At 24.4% G+C, this 17,818-nt stretch overlaps 2 protein-coding genes across 19 annotated transcripts in view; both read right to left on the minus strand.

Moving 5' to 3' along the window:
* The window catches only part of LOC122512760 (MAP7 domain-containing protein 2-like), a 218,316-nt gene that overhangs the window by 41,265 nt on the left and 159,233 nt on the right, over positions 1–17,818 (minus strand). The gene's annotated exons all lie outside the window — the stretch shown is intronic.
* On the minus strand, positions 160–2,892 carry LOC122512767 (pre-mRNA-splicing factor CWC25-like). The gene is made up of 2 exons (XM_043628822.1): positions 1,371–2,892; positions 160–290 (listed from the first exon to the last, which is right to left on the minus strand). Exon 1 carries the CDS (start codon positions 2,612–2,614, stop codon positions 1,373–1,375), a length of 1,242 nt encoding a protein of 413 aa, XP_043484757.1. The 5' UTR covers positions 2,615–2,892; the 3' UTR covers positions 160–290; positions 1,371–1,372.

Genomic DNA, 17,818 nt, shown 5'->3' on the forward strand with positions numbered 1-17,818 from the left:
GACAACGCTGCCCTATATATATTCAATGTACTGTAGGATTTCACTGAGTCCAGTGTTTCGGTGAAGAATCTCAGAATCATTGGTACTGGGCTGTCGTACAAAGAGTTGTTGTTTAGTTGGCAGAAGCTCCACCAAAGATTAAGTCCTCTATTGTACTGGTTCAACGTTCTATCGGATAACGACGACAACATGATGTTGGCGGTCTCTTCCGTGTGTCCTCTCATCTTGAAGCCTTCCTTGATAACAGTGCGGCCACCTGGATAAGTTTGACCGCGAGTGGGTGTTGCTTTCTGTATGGACATGACAACAATTTTTTATTGGGCTCAAAATGAATAATTTCGGATGCTAAAAGAGATTTGAATAACGGATACCACGGTTGTGATGGCCAGTAGGGTACCACCACAACCCCTTCCGCCTGCTCGCTTTGGATTTCAGATAGGATTACTTGCAAATTCCAATTTCGAAAGCAACCAATTTAGGTCAGTCCGAATTTTGATCTTACATTCTTTTTTTTTTTTTTTTTTTTTTTTTTTTTTTTCTCGAAAATCTCTTATTAATTTTAACGACCCTTGTCTTTTTTCGTCCGGTAATACTACACTCATTTTTATACTATCTATAATTGAACCTAGGAATCTGCATTGAGTTGAAGCGACAAGTTTACTTTTTTTTCCCGGTTAATAACTAACCCAAGAGTTTTTAAAAGTTCTAGGGTTTTTCGAGCACTTTCGTTATACTCCGTTTCAGTTTCGGCAATTATTAGTATGTTATCTAAATAAATGACGAGTGTGATACCTAATTCTCTTAGATTCTGAACTACCGGTTTCAGTAATTTAGTGAACGTGTATGGTGCAGTGCAAAGGCCGAAAGGCATGCACTGAAACTCAAATATGTTCCCGTCAAATTCGAATCTGAGGAATTTTTTGTGTTTACTTGTGATTGGAATGTGCAAGTATCCGTCTTTCAAATCAATTAAAATCATATAGTACCCTTTACTTATTAAATTTAAGGTGACTTTCAAATATTCTAATTTAAAGTGGGGGGATTCAAAAAAAATTTTTCAGTGATTTTAAATTCAAGATGAATCTGTCACTGCCATCTTGTTTTTGACGCAAGAAGTACGGGGACAGAAACTGTTTTTTGTCATAAGGTTTTTGCTTTACTGCTCCCTTTTCCTCTAACACACAAATTGCCTTTAACATCTTAGTCTTTTCCTCTCGTGACATTTTTTGTTCACTGGGTTTATTTGACTGAGATGGTTTGTTTACAAAAGGCAATGTGTAAACGGTGACGCAATTCAAAATATGAGGGTCAGATGACAACAGTTTCCATGAGTCTATATGATATTTTAGCCGACAAGCAATTTTTCTTACCTCTATTTCCTGGGCGCTCGCTGATGGTAACTCCGATTCATCATTGGCCCTCCTTGTTGCTGTCTGTTGTGACTGCGCCTGGGAGGGCCCCGCCAGTTTAAATTGCCGGACTTGAAGTCGTTCCTTCCTCTCGTGGTGTTGGTGCCTTTTTTGACAGTCAAAGTATTCGTGGCTTTGGTGACATCCTCTCCTCTTTTCTCCACCTCCTTTGCGGCCCTCAACTTCTCGGAGAAGGTTTCCCCGAACAATAGGGAATCGACTTCTGTAGTTTCGGCCACTTCACTGACTACAACATTTAGACATGGTTGAATAATGGCCCTTCTTGCCATTGAGATGTTATGATGTAATGCTGCCATTATTTTTCCCGCGTCACTTAATGTTTCGAATAGTTCTTTGTGTTCATTGCGGTTTTCGGCATTTAATATTCGAGTCAATCCCGTGCCAATTGCCGCCAAAGCCGCACTCACTTGATTCTGGTAACTGGTTTGGTATGATTCTCTCTTCAAGGTCTTTGGGTGTTTTTTCAAAGCCGTCTTTATTTCCGGATTTAACTTTGGTGTGGCCATTAAAGTACAGTTTTCCGCTGGCGGATATTTTTCGAGGAGTTCCTTCTCTCGATCTTTTTTGAAGCCTGTTTTGAAAATGTTCGACCACAACTTTGACACGGAATCATTCACGGGCTCCCCCGTCGCTTTTTTCTCGAACTCCGTAGAGTCCAGTTGGCTCAACAGGGGATCTGCATTATCGACTTCCACTGACGCCTGTTTGGCAATCTTCTCCTCTGTTCCAGGCTGATTTTTTCCGGATTGTGTCGTTTCGTGAGCAGGTTTTTCTGTTTCATCCCGAGGCGGACTGCTCGAGCTCCGCTCGTCGGGGTGTGATGATACAGAACTCTCACTCACTGAGTCGTATCTGTTCCTGTCGAGGTTAGAATCATTGTACCTGCTTCGTTTGCGTGGCGCACCGCGTGGGTGACGCTCGCCGCTCCGACTTGCAGGTAATGTTCTGCGTGGCGTTTCTCTGCGTAAACGCTCACTATTTTTGGTTCTTCGGCTGAATTCCCTTGATCCTCTTTCTGTGGAGGATGAGCTGCTACGTGAGGATGTGGATGGGCGTCGTTTTCTTGAACGACTTCGTCGTTTCACTTTTTCCATTGATTTCTCCCGTTTTTTCGGAAAACGATCACCGCTGTGTTGTCTCCTCCGTTTCCCAGCACGCTGATACTCATCCGATGATGAATTCATTCTTCAAGAACACTTAAAAATCACTTTAAATATAACTTTTCCGAGACGAGAATTTTTCGCGATGTGCACGAAACACACAGAAACTCCATAATGTAAGTGTCATGGCGGCGAAGAGACGACATCTACAGAGTGGCAAGGGAATTATCCTTTTTATTTTAGTTTGAATTTAAAATATCTGTGCGAAACGAATAGTAATTCCATTACTACAAAATAATTGATCTCGAGGACGAGGCAGCGTAGTACAATTAGCAAATCAAAAAATAGTGTCAAAAACAATAATATAAATTAAAATAGAAAAAAAATTGTAAAATAAAAACTTGGGGTCAAAAATGATAATATAAATTAAAATAGAAAAATAATTAGCAAATAAAAAATATTGTCAAAAATGATAATATAAATTAAAATAGAAAAATACCTAATATTAACAAATATAAAAAATTAGAGTCAAAAATTATAATATAAACTAAAATAGAAAAATATTTAGAAAATAAAAAAATTAGAGTCAAAAATTATGATATATAAACTAAAATAGAAAAATAAGGAAAAATATCTGGCAAACAAAAATGAGAACTTTAAAGTTAAGTATCAAAATAAGCGGAGAAAATTTTCTAGTTTATGTTTTTTAAGAAGATTATTAAAAGATCCGATTTTAGAACGAGGATTTACGAAGCTCGAGTTCTAATTAACACGTGCAAACTCGGTTCCATTTATATATTTCTTGCTTATAGAGCGTATCCCTGAGGATGGACCTCATTCGACATATTAGAAGGTATTTGTAAATGCTTTTACCGAGTCGAACATTTAATTAATTTCGCAGACGGAAAATGCTAAAAAAAATATTTTCCTCTCGATAAAAATAGGTTAGTTAACATTCTCAATGTGTGTATAGTAGAAGCAAAACTCGTATATTTAAATCTTCTAAATTTACTATTTTAAGCAACTTCAATGCCGACGATATTATTTCTATTTTCTTTGTATTTTATTACTCGAAAAAATAAAAAAATAAATAAATAGAAAAAATATAATAAAAATAAATTATTGTGTTAAAAAAAAACTTGTCATAACTAAATAAATATTTAATTTACATTACTGAACAAATTAATTTGTTTCTTACAACAAAAAAATTATATTCTCATAAATAATAAAATTCTTTAGAGCAATTCAATTATTTCCAATACAATTTTATTAAAATTTCTCGAAAGAATACAATTATTTTTAAAAATATTAATTTAATTCGATTTTCAAGAGTTGTTAAATAAATTAAATTATTTGCAAAATTTTCAATGAAATTCTTTTAAAAAAATTATTATTAAAATTTTAAATAAAAAAATATTTTTTGTTATAATTATAGTAATTTTTGTTATAATAATTATTATTAATTTTGGAGTTGCACCAAAAATATTTTGGTAAACAAAAAACTGTTTGCTCGATAAAGGAAGAAAAAAAATGCAAAATAATGAAACTTTTGAATTTTTGATTCCTGCGGAAAAAAATTTATTCGACGGGGATAAATGTATATTCATATATATGATATTATTCAAACACTCTCGTGTGTTCTTCAAGGGTCGACAGAAACTTGAAGAATAGAAGAACAAAAAGGAAAAAAAAAATACGTGTTTTGAGAGACACTTTTCACTTTGATGGCGAAAAGTTACAGTTTCATTTTTTTTTCTCATCGTGAACCTGTATTCTCATTATGCAAATTTTCCCCTGAATATTCTTCACAATAAATGTCATCTTCGAAAATTTCACGTCAGATACTTTTTCCTTCTTTTGCTTATATTATTTTTCTATCCGAAAAAATAATTTCTGTACATTTTTTTTTAAATAATAATTATTAAAGAAAAAAAATTAAAAATAAATAAAATAACAACAACAACGAATAAAACAGCTCAAGACTTTGAAAATTTTTGTATAAAAATAATTACTAAAGAAAAATTATAATTATATTTATTTATATTATTTATATTTATTTATATTACCTATTTATATTTATTTATATTGTTTATATTTATTTGTATTATTTACATTTATAAATCGGTTATTTATTTCCTTAGAAAAGACATTAATTAATTTCCTAAGACTAGATTTTAAATAACAATTTATCTAGCGAAGGAATTAATTCCAAGAGTGTAAAAAATCCAAGGGGATAAAAAATCGAAAAGGAAAGTATATTACAAATTTATATTTGTTTATATTATTTAGGAAACTCTCTAAATTTGATTAAAAATAGTTATAAAATTCATGAGATTCAATATGGAGACGCTACTCTCCACCTGCGAACGTCAAGGTCACCGCTAGATGTCAGTTCAGTTCCTTTTCTTGGAATTCTTCTGGCCACCTGGTGGTGACCTTGGCGTTCTCAAGTGGAGAAATCAAACCACCATTTTATCCCTCAATTTTTAAAATAAAAAAAACTTTTTTTGAAGCCTCCTTTTCTTTCAAGTATAAAAATTTGTTTCTTATTAAGTATAAAAATTTGTCTCTTATTAACTATAAAAATTTGTTTCTTATTAAGTATAAATTTTTTGTTCCTAGTAAGTGTAAAAAAAAAACATCGTTTCTAACGATTATCGTTCGAAAATGTGAAATTTTTCGCAGGGATAGCTCATTAAGTTAGGGGTTAATTTTATCATCGTCTAGTCTCGCGAGACTTTCTTGGCTTCACGAGTCTTGTTAAGGCGTATAATATAGTGGACCTACAAAAAGTGACATCTTAATAGCTTAGATTTTCCCTGCGAAGCACAACTACTTGGGTAAAACGTTTTCTTATAACGATGTCCCCTCTGCTTCTTCTTCTTCTTCTTCTTCTTCTTCTTTTTCTTTTTTCTTTTCCTTTTCCTTTAACTCTTCAACACTTAAAATTCTCAACATTCTGATAGGGTCTTGCGCGCGTCGTCATTATTTCACTGATTTTATTGCCCGCCACTCAGCAACAACCTTACTCAGCAAAACCTTTCAGCTTCAGAAGTTCAGAGGAAATATCTTTCAATTTTTCCTTTGCATTTTCCTTCAAATATTTTCATAGCGTTAAAAGCTTTTCTATAAATTTATCAAAAAAAAAAAGTACCGAAATAAAAAGAACCGTCATATTCTATAGAGAATAATGTTATTATACTACCGCACAATTTTTGAGAAAAGTAAAAAATGTATTTTATAAATCTTTTTTTGAAAATATATATATATTTTTATTTTTTTAATAAAATTAATATTTTATTATTTATAAAAATAATTGAATTCTTTCGAAGAATTTTATCAGAATTTTTGGAAATAATTAAATTTAATTAATATTTTTTTAAATAATAAATTGTATTCTTTAGAGAAATATTATTAAAAATTGATTATTTATCAAAATAATTGAGTTCTTGCGAAGAATTTATTAAAATTCTTAAAAATCCTAATTAAATTCTTTTGCAGAATTTCTTTGAATTATTTTTTTTTTGAAATAATGGAGTTTTTTTAAAATTTTAATTGAAAATTTTGAAAGTAGTTGAATTTTATAAACAATTTCTTTCAAGTTTTTAAAATAATTGCGTTTCTTAATAATTTAAATTAAGCACTTAATTATTGAATTTTATTAAAATTTTTAGAAAATAATTAAATTCTTCTCCGAATTTTATTACAATTTTCTAAAATAATTTAATTCATTTAAGGAATTTTATTAAAATATAGAAAATAAATTAAATTCTTTCGAAGAATAGATTTTTTTCAAAATTTAGTAGTTTTTGAATAATTTAAATTAGAAATTTTGAAAATAATTGAATTAAACAATGAATTTTTTTTTAAATTTTAAAAATAATAGTGTCTGTTAAAAAATTGTAATTAAATATTTCATTATTCAAGTTTATTAAAATTGAATTGAAAATAATTAAATTCCTGTGAATAATTTTATTATTTATAGAAATAATTTAATTCTTGTTAATAATTCTTCTTTAATAAGAATTTTTGCTATTTTTTTTAAAAATAATTGAATTGTTTCCAAGAATTTATTAGAAGTTAAGAAAATAATTGAATTCTTTCGAAAAATTTTATTAAAAATTGAAAAAAAATTTAATTAAATCATTTTGTGAAATTTTATTAAAATTGTACTAAAAATAATTAAAATTATGAAAATAATGTAGTTTTTTTTGAATAATTTTAATTGAATATTTTGAAAATAATTGAATTAAACAAAGAATTTTTTCAATTTATTAAAATTGTATTGAAAATAATTGAATGCCTGAGAAGAATTTTATTATTTTTAAAAAGTAATTTAATCTTTACGATTATTTTGATACCTTATAAAAATAATTGAAATTGTTTCGAAGAATTTATTAAAATTTTAGAAAAAATAATTGGATTCTTTCGAAAAATTTTATAACAAATTAAGAAATAAATTGAATTCTTTCGTGAAATTTTATTGAACATGATTAAATTTTTGCAAAGATTTTACTAATTAAAAAATTAATTGAATCGTTTCTAAGGATTTATTAAGATTTTAGAAAATAATTGAAATTTTTGAAAATTGTTGAAAACAATTGAATTTTTGCAAAAATTTTACTATTTAAAAAAAAAATTTAATTGTTTTTAAGGATTTTTGAAAATTTTAGAAAATAATTGAAATTTTTGAAAATTTCTGAAAATAACTGGATTTTTGCAAAGATTTTACTATTTAAAAAAATAATTGAAAAAATAATTGAATTGTTTTTAAGAATTTCTTAAGATTTTAGAAAATAATTGAATTTTTAAAAATTGTTGATAATAATTGAATTTTTGCAAAAATAAAATTTCTTGGTATCAAAGAAAATTTGTTTAAATCAAAGACACTTTTTTCGAATTAGAAAATAATTTTAAAAAATTGAAGTAAAATTTTTATTTAAAAAAAGATATAAGTATTAAAAAAGTTAACAAAATATTAATATATTAATCTACTTATTTTTTAACACTTTTTATTCGATGTACAAAATTTAAAAGACCGATTTTATATGAAAATACAGATTTTTAACTAATAGTACAGTTATAAATCAAAAGCAAATATAGAAAGTTTTTCAGAGTCATTTACCATTGGCGAGGAGAACGGTTTTTTCTTTTTCTTTTTTTTTTAATAAAAACTTGAATTTAAAATACTTTAATATTTTAGTTTCCTTCATACGGTTCTATTTAAAAAAAAAAAAAAAATTATGCCAGCACCTGTGGTTTTTTCTTCTTTCTTTTATTCACCCTGGTACATTTACGTCACTCTCGAGGACTTTAGTTGAATAAAAAAGTACTTTTTTTTTATTATATTCAACTCGTCCTGGAGTCGAGAGAAAACCTGCCTTATACGCTTCGTCGAGCAATTTGACCACGGTTCAAAAACATTTCATTTTTTCTAAGTGACTGCATATTATGTGGGAACTGATTGTCGAAAAGTTAATTGCTAATTTTACAACAACAAAAAAATTAAAACTTTTGCTGTTTTTCAATTTTTTCTAAATTTTTAGTTTTATTAAAATAAACAATAAATGAAAATATTAGTAAATAGAAAAAATAAATAAAAAAATAAATAGAAAAAGAAAGAAATAAAGAAAAAAATAAAGAAATAAATAAATAAATATAAAAATAAATAATTTCAAAATCTCTTTTCGAATCGTCTTGCTTCAGTTAAAAATTTTACCGGAACTTGAAAATTTTTTTAGAGAAATAGATTTATTTATTGTTTCAACTTTACCATTTTTCGCCGATTTTATTGTTTTTCGAGGTGGAGAATCGTTTAAAATGTCCAGTCAACAGACACCTTTATGTTTCATTGATATAAAGTGAATGGTTTTTAAGAGAAAACACCCAACCATTCGTTTGCAAGTAACGATGAAAGCTATCAGACTGGAAATTATTGGACTGCATGAGTCGTTATTTTTATATCTCTTTTCTGGTCTTTTTTTTTCTTTTTTGCCAAAGTTTTCATTGTTTCGCGACAATATTTTTATGACTTTATTTAATTAATAAAAAGAAACACCTTTAATAATAGCTTTATAGTGATCGTTTCTTTTTAGTAGTTAAAGGGACGTTTTGGTCAGACGAGGCGGATTTCAAAATTTAAATAATAATTTTTTATTAATTATAACAAATTTTCTTTAACAGCAAGACATTTTTTTTTGCAAAAAATCAATTATTTTCAACAATTTTCAAAAATTTCAATTATTATCTAAACTCTTAATAAATCCTTAGAAACAATTCAATTATTTTCATAAATAATAAAATCCTTTTCATGAATTCAATTATTTTCAATAAAATTTCAATTATTTTCTAAAAATTCAATAAATTCTTTGAAACAATTTCAATTGTTTTTATAAATATATTTATTAAAATAATTGAATATAGTAAAATTCTTAGCTGAAATTCAATTATTTTCTAAAATTTTATATAATCCTTAGAAAAAATTCAATTATTTTTTTTAATAGGGGAATGTAGTCAAGGTTGGCCTACTGTCTAGGTAGGCCACTCGCGTTTTTTTGTCAAGTTCACTAGCGCCACCTACGCGCATTTTTGTCGAAGCTTGTCTTAGTGAAACCTAACTTTTTGTTCAATTACATTTTCGGAAAATCGAAAATTGTGTTTTCTGTGACGTCGGTACAAAAAAAGCTCAAAAAAAGTTTTGTGCATAATGTGAAAAACCATTAATAAAAGATAAAAAACAAATTGAATCGTCAAGGCAAGTATGCAGAAAATTTGTGGGACTCATGGTTGAAAGGAAAACAAAGTAAAAAATCGAATCCCGAAACGTATTTCTTTTTGTTTACAACAATTCGGTAATGTTACTTACTGTCAAGGTCGGCCACTATGTGTTTAAAATGCGCAAAGTTGAGGACGAGCTACTTCATTTGCAAAAACTGCAATTCTGTATAACTCATAATATAATTGATCATCTTATTAATATTTTTATTTAATTTTATTAATATTTTAGTGCAAAACTTTTTTTTATTTATATTTATTTTTTTATATTGTTTATTGTTATTATTTTGTTATTTCATTAAGTTACAAACTGTAAACAATAAAGAATCAATTTTCCGTAACTCCAAACATGTTATTTTATTTTTTAACGATTAATGCCCTTTGAATTTTAAACATGGCCGACCTTGACTGTAATGGCCAACCTGGACTACAAATTTTTTTTTTTTTAAATCTTTATAACTTTTTCATTTTTAAACCTGTCAATTTACTTTGTACAGAAAAAATGTTCCTATTAAACAGGACTTTCCAACCATATACTTCAATTGTCCAAATTCATTTTTAAAAAAAAGTTATAAACAAAAGTCAAAAAGGTGGCCGACCTAGACTATGTTCCCCTAGTAAAATCTTTGCAAAAATTCAATTATTTCCTAAAATCTTAATAAATCCTTAGAAACAATTCAATTATTTTCAAATATTAAAATCTTTGCAAAAAATTCCATTATTTTCAATAAAATTTCAAAAATTTTAATAAATTCTTCGTAACAATTACAATTATTTTTATAAGGTATCAATTTCATCGTAATGAATAAATTATTTTTTAAAAATAATAAAAACCTTCTCAGGAATTCAATTATTTTCAATACAATTTTAATAAATTTCAAAAATCAATTATTTAATTATAATTATAAACAGAAACAATTATTTTAAAAAATTAAAAAAATATTCTTTGTTTAATTCAATTATTTTCAAAATTTTCATATAAAATTATTCGAAAAAATACTTTATTTTTATAAAAACTTGAAAGAAATTCTTCAAAAGAATTTAATTACATAAAAAAACTCAATTAAAAATTGTTCAAAAGAGTTTAATTTTCTCTGAATAATTTTAATAAACTTTGAATAGTAAAATTATTAATTACAATTTTTAACAAAATCGATTGTATTCCATAAATTAAAGAAATTTTTTGAAAGAATTCAATTTTTATCAAAATTTTTAATAGCATCTATTGTTCGAAAGAATTTATTTATTTTTTTATATTTTAATAAAATTCCTTGAATTAAATTATTAAAGAAAATTGGCGTTAAATTCTGAGAAAAATTTAATAAAACAATTGTTTTATTAAATTTTTAAAGTAATTTATATTTTATTAATGAATAAAATAAATTATAGTAATTTTTTATTCTGTTGTTTAACAATGTTTGTAGTATAAGACAAAAGTATTCTAATTTTTGAAATTGAACCATGAAAGTAGTAAAAGTCGATTTTAGTCAGACAAATTCGTTTTAATTTTAAATCGAATAATTTGGGATTAAGTAGTAGAAATCAGCTTTTAGTCAGACAAAACTAGAAATTTTTTTTCGAAAATGTGTTCATGAAATTATCACAAAAAATTTGGATTAGTTTGTGAATTATTCAACATATTTGGTATCAATTCCTTGCAATTTGTTACTTTCAAGTTAACAGTGTGTCAATTTTTTTTATTTTGACTTTAATTTTTTTTTATATAAGATTCTCAAAAAAAAAAAAAAATAAATAAATAAATAGAAAAATTTGTTTTAAACCAGTTTTTTCAGTTTGTATCTCTAAGTAGTAAAAGTCCGTTTTTGTCAGACAAAACTCTTTAAGAATTCGAATATTTGAAATAAACACTTATAAAATTTAGTTATTGAACCAAAAAAAAGTAAATTTGATATTTTTCCTAACCTTCCAAGTAGTATAAGTCGTTTATAGTCAGACGAAGATATTAAAAAAAAAGTCTTTTTGAAACAAGTAAACAATATTATATGAAACGTAAAAAAAAATTGATAGCAATAAATAAATGGATAAATTATTCAGTTGTAGTCAAAATTTAATTTACTCAGTCAAAATTCAAATTTTTGATTGAGAATTCAAAATTCAAACATTGATCATTCTGGTACAAGTAGTAATAGTCAATTTTAGTCAGACGAAACAATTCTGAATAAGTAGTGAATTAAAGTTTCAATTTAGTCGAAATAATTTACTTTCAATTTTTTTTTCTATTCTAAGTAGTAAATTGTAATTTTAGTCAGACAAAAAATAAAAAATTGTAAATCTTCTAAAAGTAGTAAAATAGAGCTTATGTGAGACTAAATAAACTCTCCAAATTTAAATTAGTAAAAATGTTTACTAATTTGAATTAGCGATTGACTTTTTTAGTTTTGAGTTAGTAAATTATACTAATTGTACTATTAAATAGTGTAATTTCTGCTTAGTTAATAAATTGAATTAGTAAATTTTTCTAATAAATTCGTATAGATTGTAAATAGTATAAAATAGTATAAAATAGTATAAAATAGTATAAAATAGTATAAAATAGTATAAAATAGTATAAAATAGTATTAAATAGTATTAAATAGTATTAAATAGTAAAATTTACTAATTCAAAGGCAAAAAGTCAATGACTAATTCAACGTAGTAAACACTATTTAAAAATATTTTTTATCAATAGTAAATTAAGAGAGTAAATTAATTTACAAATTCGACAAAAGTGATATAGTGAAGAATTGAGAAATGAGACTCGAGTGAAATAAAATGAAAAATTCTCTTTCTTATTTTTTCTATAATATATAAAATTGTAATGTGTCAAAGTGAGAGTATAATGAAAATAATATGAAGTGATAATATTATAATGACTATAAGATAACAAAGTGATAATGAAATGATTATAATATGTAATGAAATAGCTTAAGAGGAATATAAATTTAATCAGCTTTCGTAAATCCTCACCAAGAGGAGGAACCCAAATGTTCTTGTGGGATGTGTGTCGATGGTTGCCGTTGCTTTGACTTGTAATGTAATTCAACAGCATTGTAACTCAAGGGGTTTTCCTCACTCTATATATACATAGTTCCAGTGCAACTGAATATTTGTTAAACACGTTTCTCGACTAAGCTCCAACTAAAGACAGCTTGATTGTTTCACTTTTAACTAATTGTTCTCCTCTCCAAATGGAATTTCTCTAACGAATAGTAATTTCAATTTTTCACAATCACTCTTAGTCACCTATTCTCTCTTTCTAATGAATCGAGAATAAATTGTTCAACAATAAACAATTAAGAATTGTGTAAAAATAAAAAAATTATGAAATATTAAATAATACATAATTAAAGTAAACAAAAAAAAATCTAAATTATAAAACGGTTGCAATCCGGTAATAAAAATAATTAAATTCTTTTGAAGAATTTTATTATTTATAAAAATAATTGAATTCTCGTTGAAAAATTTTACAATTTATAAAAATAATTGAATTCTCGCTAAAATTTTTACAATTTATAAAAATAATTGAATTTCTTTAAAGAATTTTATTATTTATAAAAATAATTAAAGATTTAAAAAAGAAAAAAATAATAATTTAATTAATATTTTTTTAAATAATAAATTGCATTCTTTCGAGAAATATTACTAAAATTGAATTAAAAATAATAATTGAATTCCACCAAAGAATTTTATTATTAATAAAAATAATTGAATTCTTTCGAAGAATTTTATCAGAATTTTTTTAAACAATTGAATTTATAATTAATATTTTCTAAAATAATTGTATTATTTAGAGAATAATTACTAAAATTGAATTAAAAATAAAAATTTGATTCATCCAGAGAATTTTATTATATTAATGAAAATAATTGAATTCCTTTGAAGAATTTTCTTATTTATGTAAATAATTGAATTCCTTCGAAGAAATTTATTATTTTTCTTTAAAAAAATTTCTTTAATTTATTGAATATAATCGATTTTATTAACAATTGCAATTAATAATTTTACTGCTAAAAATTTATTAAAATTATTTCTAGAAAAATTAAATTCTTTAAAACAATTTTATTATTTGTAAATAATTAAATTCTTTTGAAGAATTTCTTTGTGTTTTTTTTTCAAAATAATGTAGTTTTTGATTAATTTTAATTGAAAATTTTGAAAATAATTGACTTTAATAAAGAATTTTTTTTAAATTTTAAAAATAATCGTGTCTGTTAAAAATTATAATAAAATATTTTATTATTGAAGTTCATTAAAATTTAATTAAAAATAATTGAATTCCTGTGAATAATTTTATTATTTATAAAAAAATAATTTAATCCTTGCGAAGAATTTTACTATTTTTAAAAATTATTGAATTGTTTCCAAGAATTTATTAAAAGTTTAGAAAATAATTGCATTCTTTCGAAAAATTTTTTTTAAAAATTGAAGAAAAATTTATATGAATCATTTCGTGAAATTTTATTAAAATTGTAGTAAAAATAATTGAATTTCAATAAAGAATTTTACTATTTATAAAAATAATTAAATTCTTCCGCGAAGAATATTATTATTTCATGAAAATAATCGAAATTTTGCGAAGAATTTAATCAAAAATTTTGAAAATATAGTTTAATTCTTTAAAGAAAGTATTTAAAATTCTGAAAATTAGTTTTTAAATTCTATGAAAAGAAATTTTATTTTATCAATAATTTTATTAAAAAATTGACATAATTAAATTTTCATAAACAAATTTGTATAATTTTCTAATTTTTATAGAATAGAAAATAATATTTTACATTTAACTCAATTTTGGAATGATTTTAAATATTTTGTAAATAATTGAATTTTGTAATTATAATTGAAATTTCTCAAGTTTTAAAGAAGATATTTGAATATTTATCAAGAATTTATTAAATTTATTAATCGTTTTGAAAATTAAGGAATTTTACAGAAAAAAATATTTTAAATATTTAGAAGGAAACTAGAAGGAAACATTTAAAATAATTGAATTGTTTCAATGGATTTATTCAAATTTTAGAAAATAATTGAATACTTCCGAAGAAACATTGTTTATATTTTCAAAAATTTTAATTTATTTTTATAAATAATAATTTTTGAAAATAATTGTATTCTTGCGAAGTATGATATTAAAATTATTGAAAATCTAAACAATAATAATTAATTGTGTACTAAGAGAATTTTTTAAATTTTTATTATAAAATTATTCAAAAATTTAAATTTGAAAAAAAAATCCTGAAATTTGCATATTAGTTTTAAATTAATTTCAATTTCAATAAAAAAAATACCTGGAAGCTTTTTCATTAATTTGACAATATTAATGAAAAAGTTCTGAAGTATTTTTATTTTCATTATACGACCAAAAAAATTTAAAGCAAAAATTTGTTTTTTATTTTTTCCGTCGTGTATTAAAAATTTTAAATAAAGGAATTTTTGGTGTGGAATTTAGAATTTTCATTTTGAAATGTGTTAGCTGACCTTTCGCGTGCTAAAACTAATTCTTTTCATATAGAGCTTGATATATGGCATGGGCGAGTGCTTGTTTAAAGCAAACGACAAATGCGCACATATAGTAGTGGGTACTTGAAGTCAACTAAAATTTCGACACTTTCAAAAAGTTTCCGTCCCATTTCGCGTCTCGTACTTTATACATATTGAAAGAAAAAAAAAGACTCACTAAATATTTACCATCCTAAAAAGCTTCTCAATCTCTGGCTAAATTGATCGTTTTAATATTTACACGTCACTTGGTAAACTCTCTCTGTTTATAAAGTTGAAACTTACGAGACTCTCGAATATCAATCATCTAAAAACTTTTCTACTTTCAAGAAAAATGTAACATTGTTCTAGACTTATTTTTAGAATTTTTTTCAATTATTTATAATTAGAAATTAAAATTTATTATTATAAATTTTAATTTCTAATATAAATAATCGAAAAAGTAGATTATTTTTTTTTCAAATTTCAAATCTTTTAATTTCTTTCAAATTTGCCAAAAAAAATATATTGAAAATAAAATTATATTGAAAGTGTGGGCGGTAAAACAATAAAAGAAAATTTGACAAATTTATCAGCGATTCCCTCTGTCAGACTTAATGCACTCTTCAACATAACAATTGGACGAGGATGAGAAAGTGAATAAATTATCACACTACATGCCTATAGACTCTAATTTGCATTCGCCTTTAGTCAAGAGTTCAAACTCAACATAACTCTTCATTTCTTAGTGCGTAATACTGACACGTTTCTCAAAGGTGTAATTTCCGCATTCACCTTACATGGTAATTTTTAATTAACAACAAACAATTATTAGAATATTTTTTAGTCCACGAAAAATCGCTGTTTTTCATAATATACCATAAATCTGCAAATATTAATAACATTTTTCAATTTTATTATTTATTATTATTTTATTTTCAATTCAATTCAAAAAAAAAATTTTTGTTAAAATTCTAAGTAAGAATTAAATTATTTTCATAAATAATAAAACTCATGGAAGAATTTAAATTATTTTTTGTACTATATTTTAAATTCATTAATGGAAAAATTCGATTATTTTCACAAATAAAGTTTTGTAGAAGAATTCAATTATTTAAAATAAATTTTTTTTATAATATTTATCATGTTTGGAAAAATTAATTATTTAAAACAATGTTTATAAAATTCTTATGAAGAATCCAATTATTTTCAAAAATAACAAAATTTCTCATAAAAATTCAATTATTTTTAAACATTTTAATACATTTTTTTGCAATAATTTAATTATTTTCATAAATAATAAAATTCTTCTCAGGAATTCAATTATTTTCATAAATAATAAAATTCGCCTCAGAAATTCAATTATTTTCATAAATAATAAAACTCATGGAAGAATAATAATAATTCTACTCAAGAATTCAATTATTTTCATAAATAACAAAATTTCTCATAAAAATTTAATTATTTTTAAACATTTTAATACATTTTTTTGCAATAATTCAATTATTTTCATAAATAATAAAATTCTACTCAAGAATTCATTTATTTTCATAAATAATAAAATTTTACTCAAGAATTCAATTATTTTTGAAAATTTTAATAAAATTCTTAGGAACTATTCAATTATTTACATAAATAATAAAATTCATAGCAGGATTTCAATTATTTTTAATACAATTTTATAAGAATTGCCCAAAAATTGTTTTCGAAAAATTCCATTCCTCGAAAAATAATGAATCATTCAAAAAAATGTTTTTTTTTAAATTCTTTGGAAGAATTCAATTATTTAAAAAAATATTAGAATTTTTTATAGGAATTCAATTATTTTGAAATATTTTAATAAAATTGTTCTAAAGAAATCAATTATTTTAAATACAATTTTAATTACACTTTTTGGAAATAATTAATTTCTTTTTTATAGATTTTAATAAAATTCTTTTCAAGAATTCAATTATTTACATTAATAATTCTTCGAAACAATTCAATTATGTCGATAAATAACAAAATTATTCCCGAAAATACAATTTATTTTGAGTCATTTTGAATAAAATTCTTTGCAAAATTCAATTATTTTCAAAAATAACAATATTCATCACAAGAATTCAATTATTTTCTAAAGTAATAAATTTCTTCTTGAAAATTCAATTATTTAAAAAAATTCTAATAAAATCGTTCGCAAGAATTTAATTTTTTTCATAAATAATTAAATGCTTTTTAGAAATTCAAATTATTTAAAAATTTTTTGTAAAAATCTTCGTAAGAATTCAATTGTTTTCATGCACGGAGAGACCGAGATTACTAATTTTTGTATAAAATCACACTAGAATTTACTATTTTCACATTGCAACCACCGGAAATAAGGGGACTTTTTGTATTTTTTACTATTTTCTACACTAAGTCACTAATCCCGACAAATGTTCACCAAATTAGCAAAGTTTCTTACTATTTCGTCCAATAGTTCCAAACAACTGTAGTAAAACTCAGAAACATTGTGTACGTAAAATTACTATAGTCGTTGTAAATGCAGAAAGAAAGATTGAAAAGAAAAAATACGGATTTTTGTCGCCGGTTTCCCGTCAATTCTTGACTAGTGGAGACAAACTGGAAGGATTTTTACATACACAGACACACACACACATATATATTTGTTGGATAAATATTTGAAGACACACACATGTTTATTTCACTTATATGTATAGACGCGGTTAATTAATACACTAATACACAACTGCACGCACGACAACGAATTTCACTGAAAGTATACATCTTTGTTTCCTTATATATTGAATGATGAAAATTTACAGCACTTACGAGAAAGCAGTTTACTTTTAACAACTTATTATAAGACATACTTCTTGGGACAGGAATAAATGCAAAATTTATTAATTTATAATGGTCAATTTCTGAGATACCGAACGACCTACGTTTCACTTTATATTTAATTATTGTAGATAATATCCAAATTTATTTTACATACGCGAAACATAGTCACTGTCAATGATCGGAAGGCATCGGCTCATTTACGGAGATTGACGAGGT

The sequence above is a fragment of the Leptopilina heterotoma genome, unplaced genomic scaffold (genome assembly GCF_015476425.1).
Source record: "Leptopilina heterotoma isolate Lh14 unplaced genomic scaffold, ASM1547642v1 Lhet_128, whole genome shotgun sequence".
Classification (NCBI taxonomy): domain Eukaryota; kingdom Metazoa; phylum Arthropoda; class Insecta; order Hymenoptera; family Figitidae; genus Leptopilina; species Leptopilina heterotoma.

What these genes read in the sequence shown, in the direction of transcription:
- LOC122512767 (XM_043628822.1), bottom strand. Translation starts at nt 2,614, where the DNA reads ATGAATTCATCATCGGATGAGTATCAGCGTGCTGGGAAACGGAGGAGA.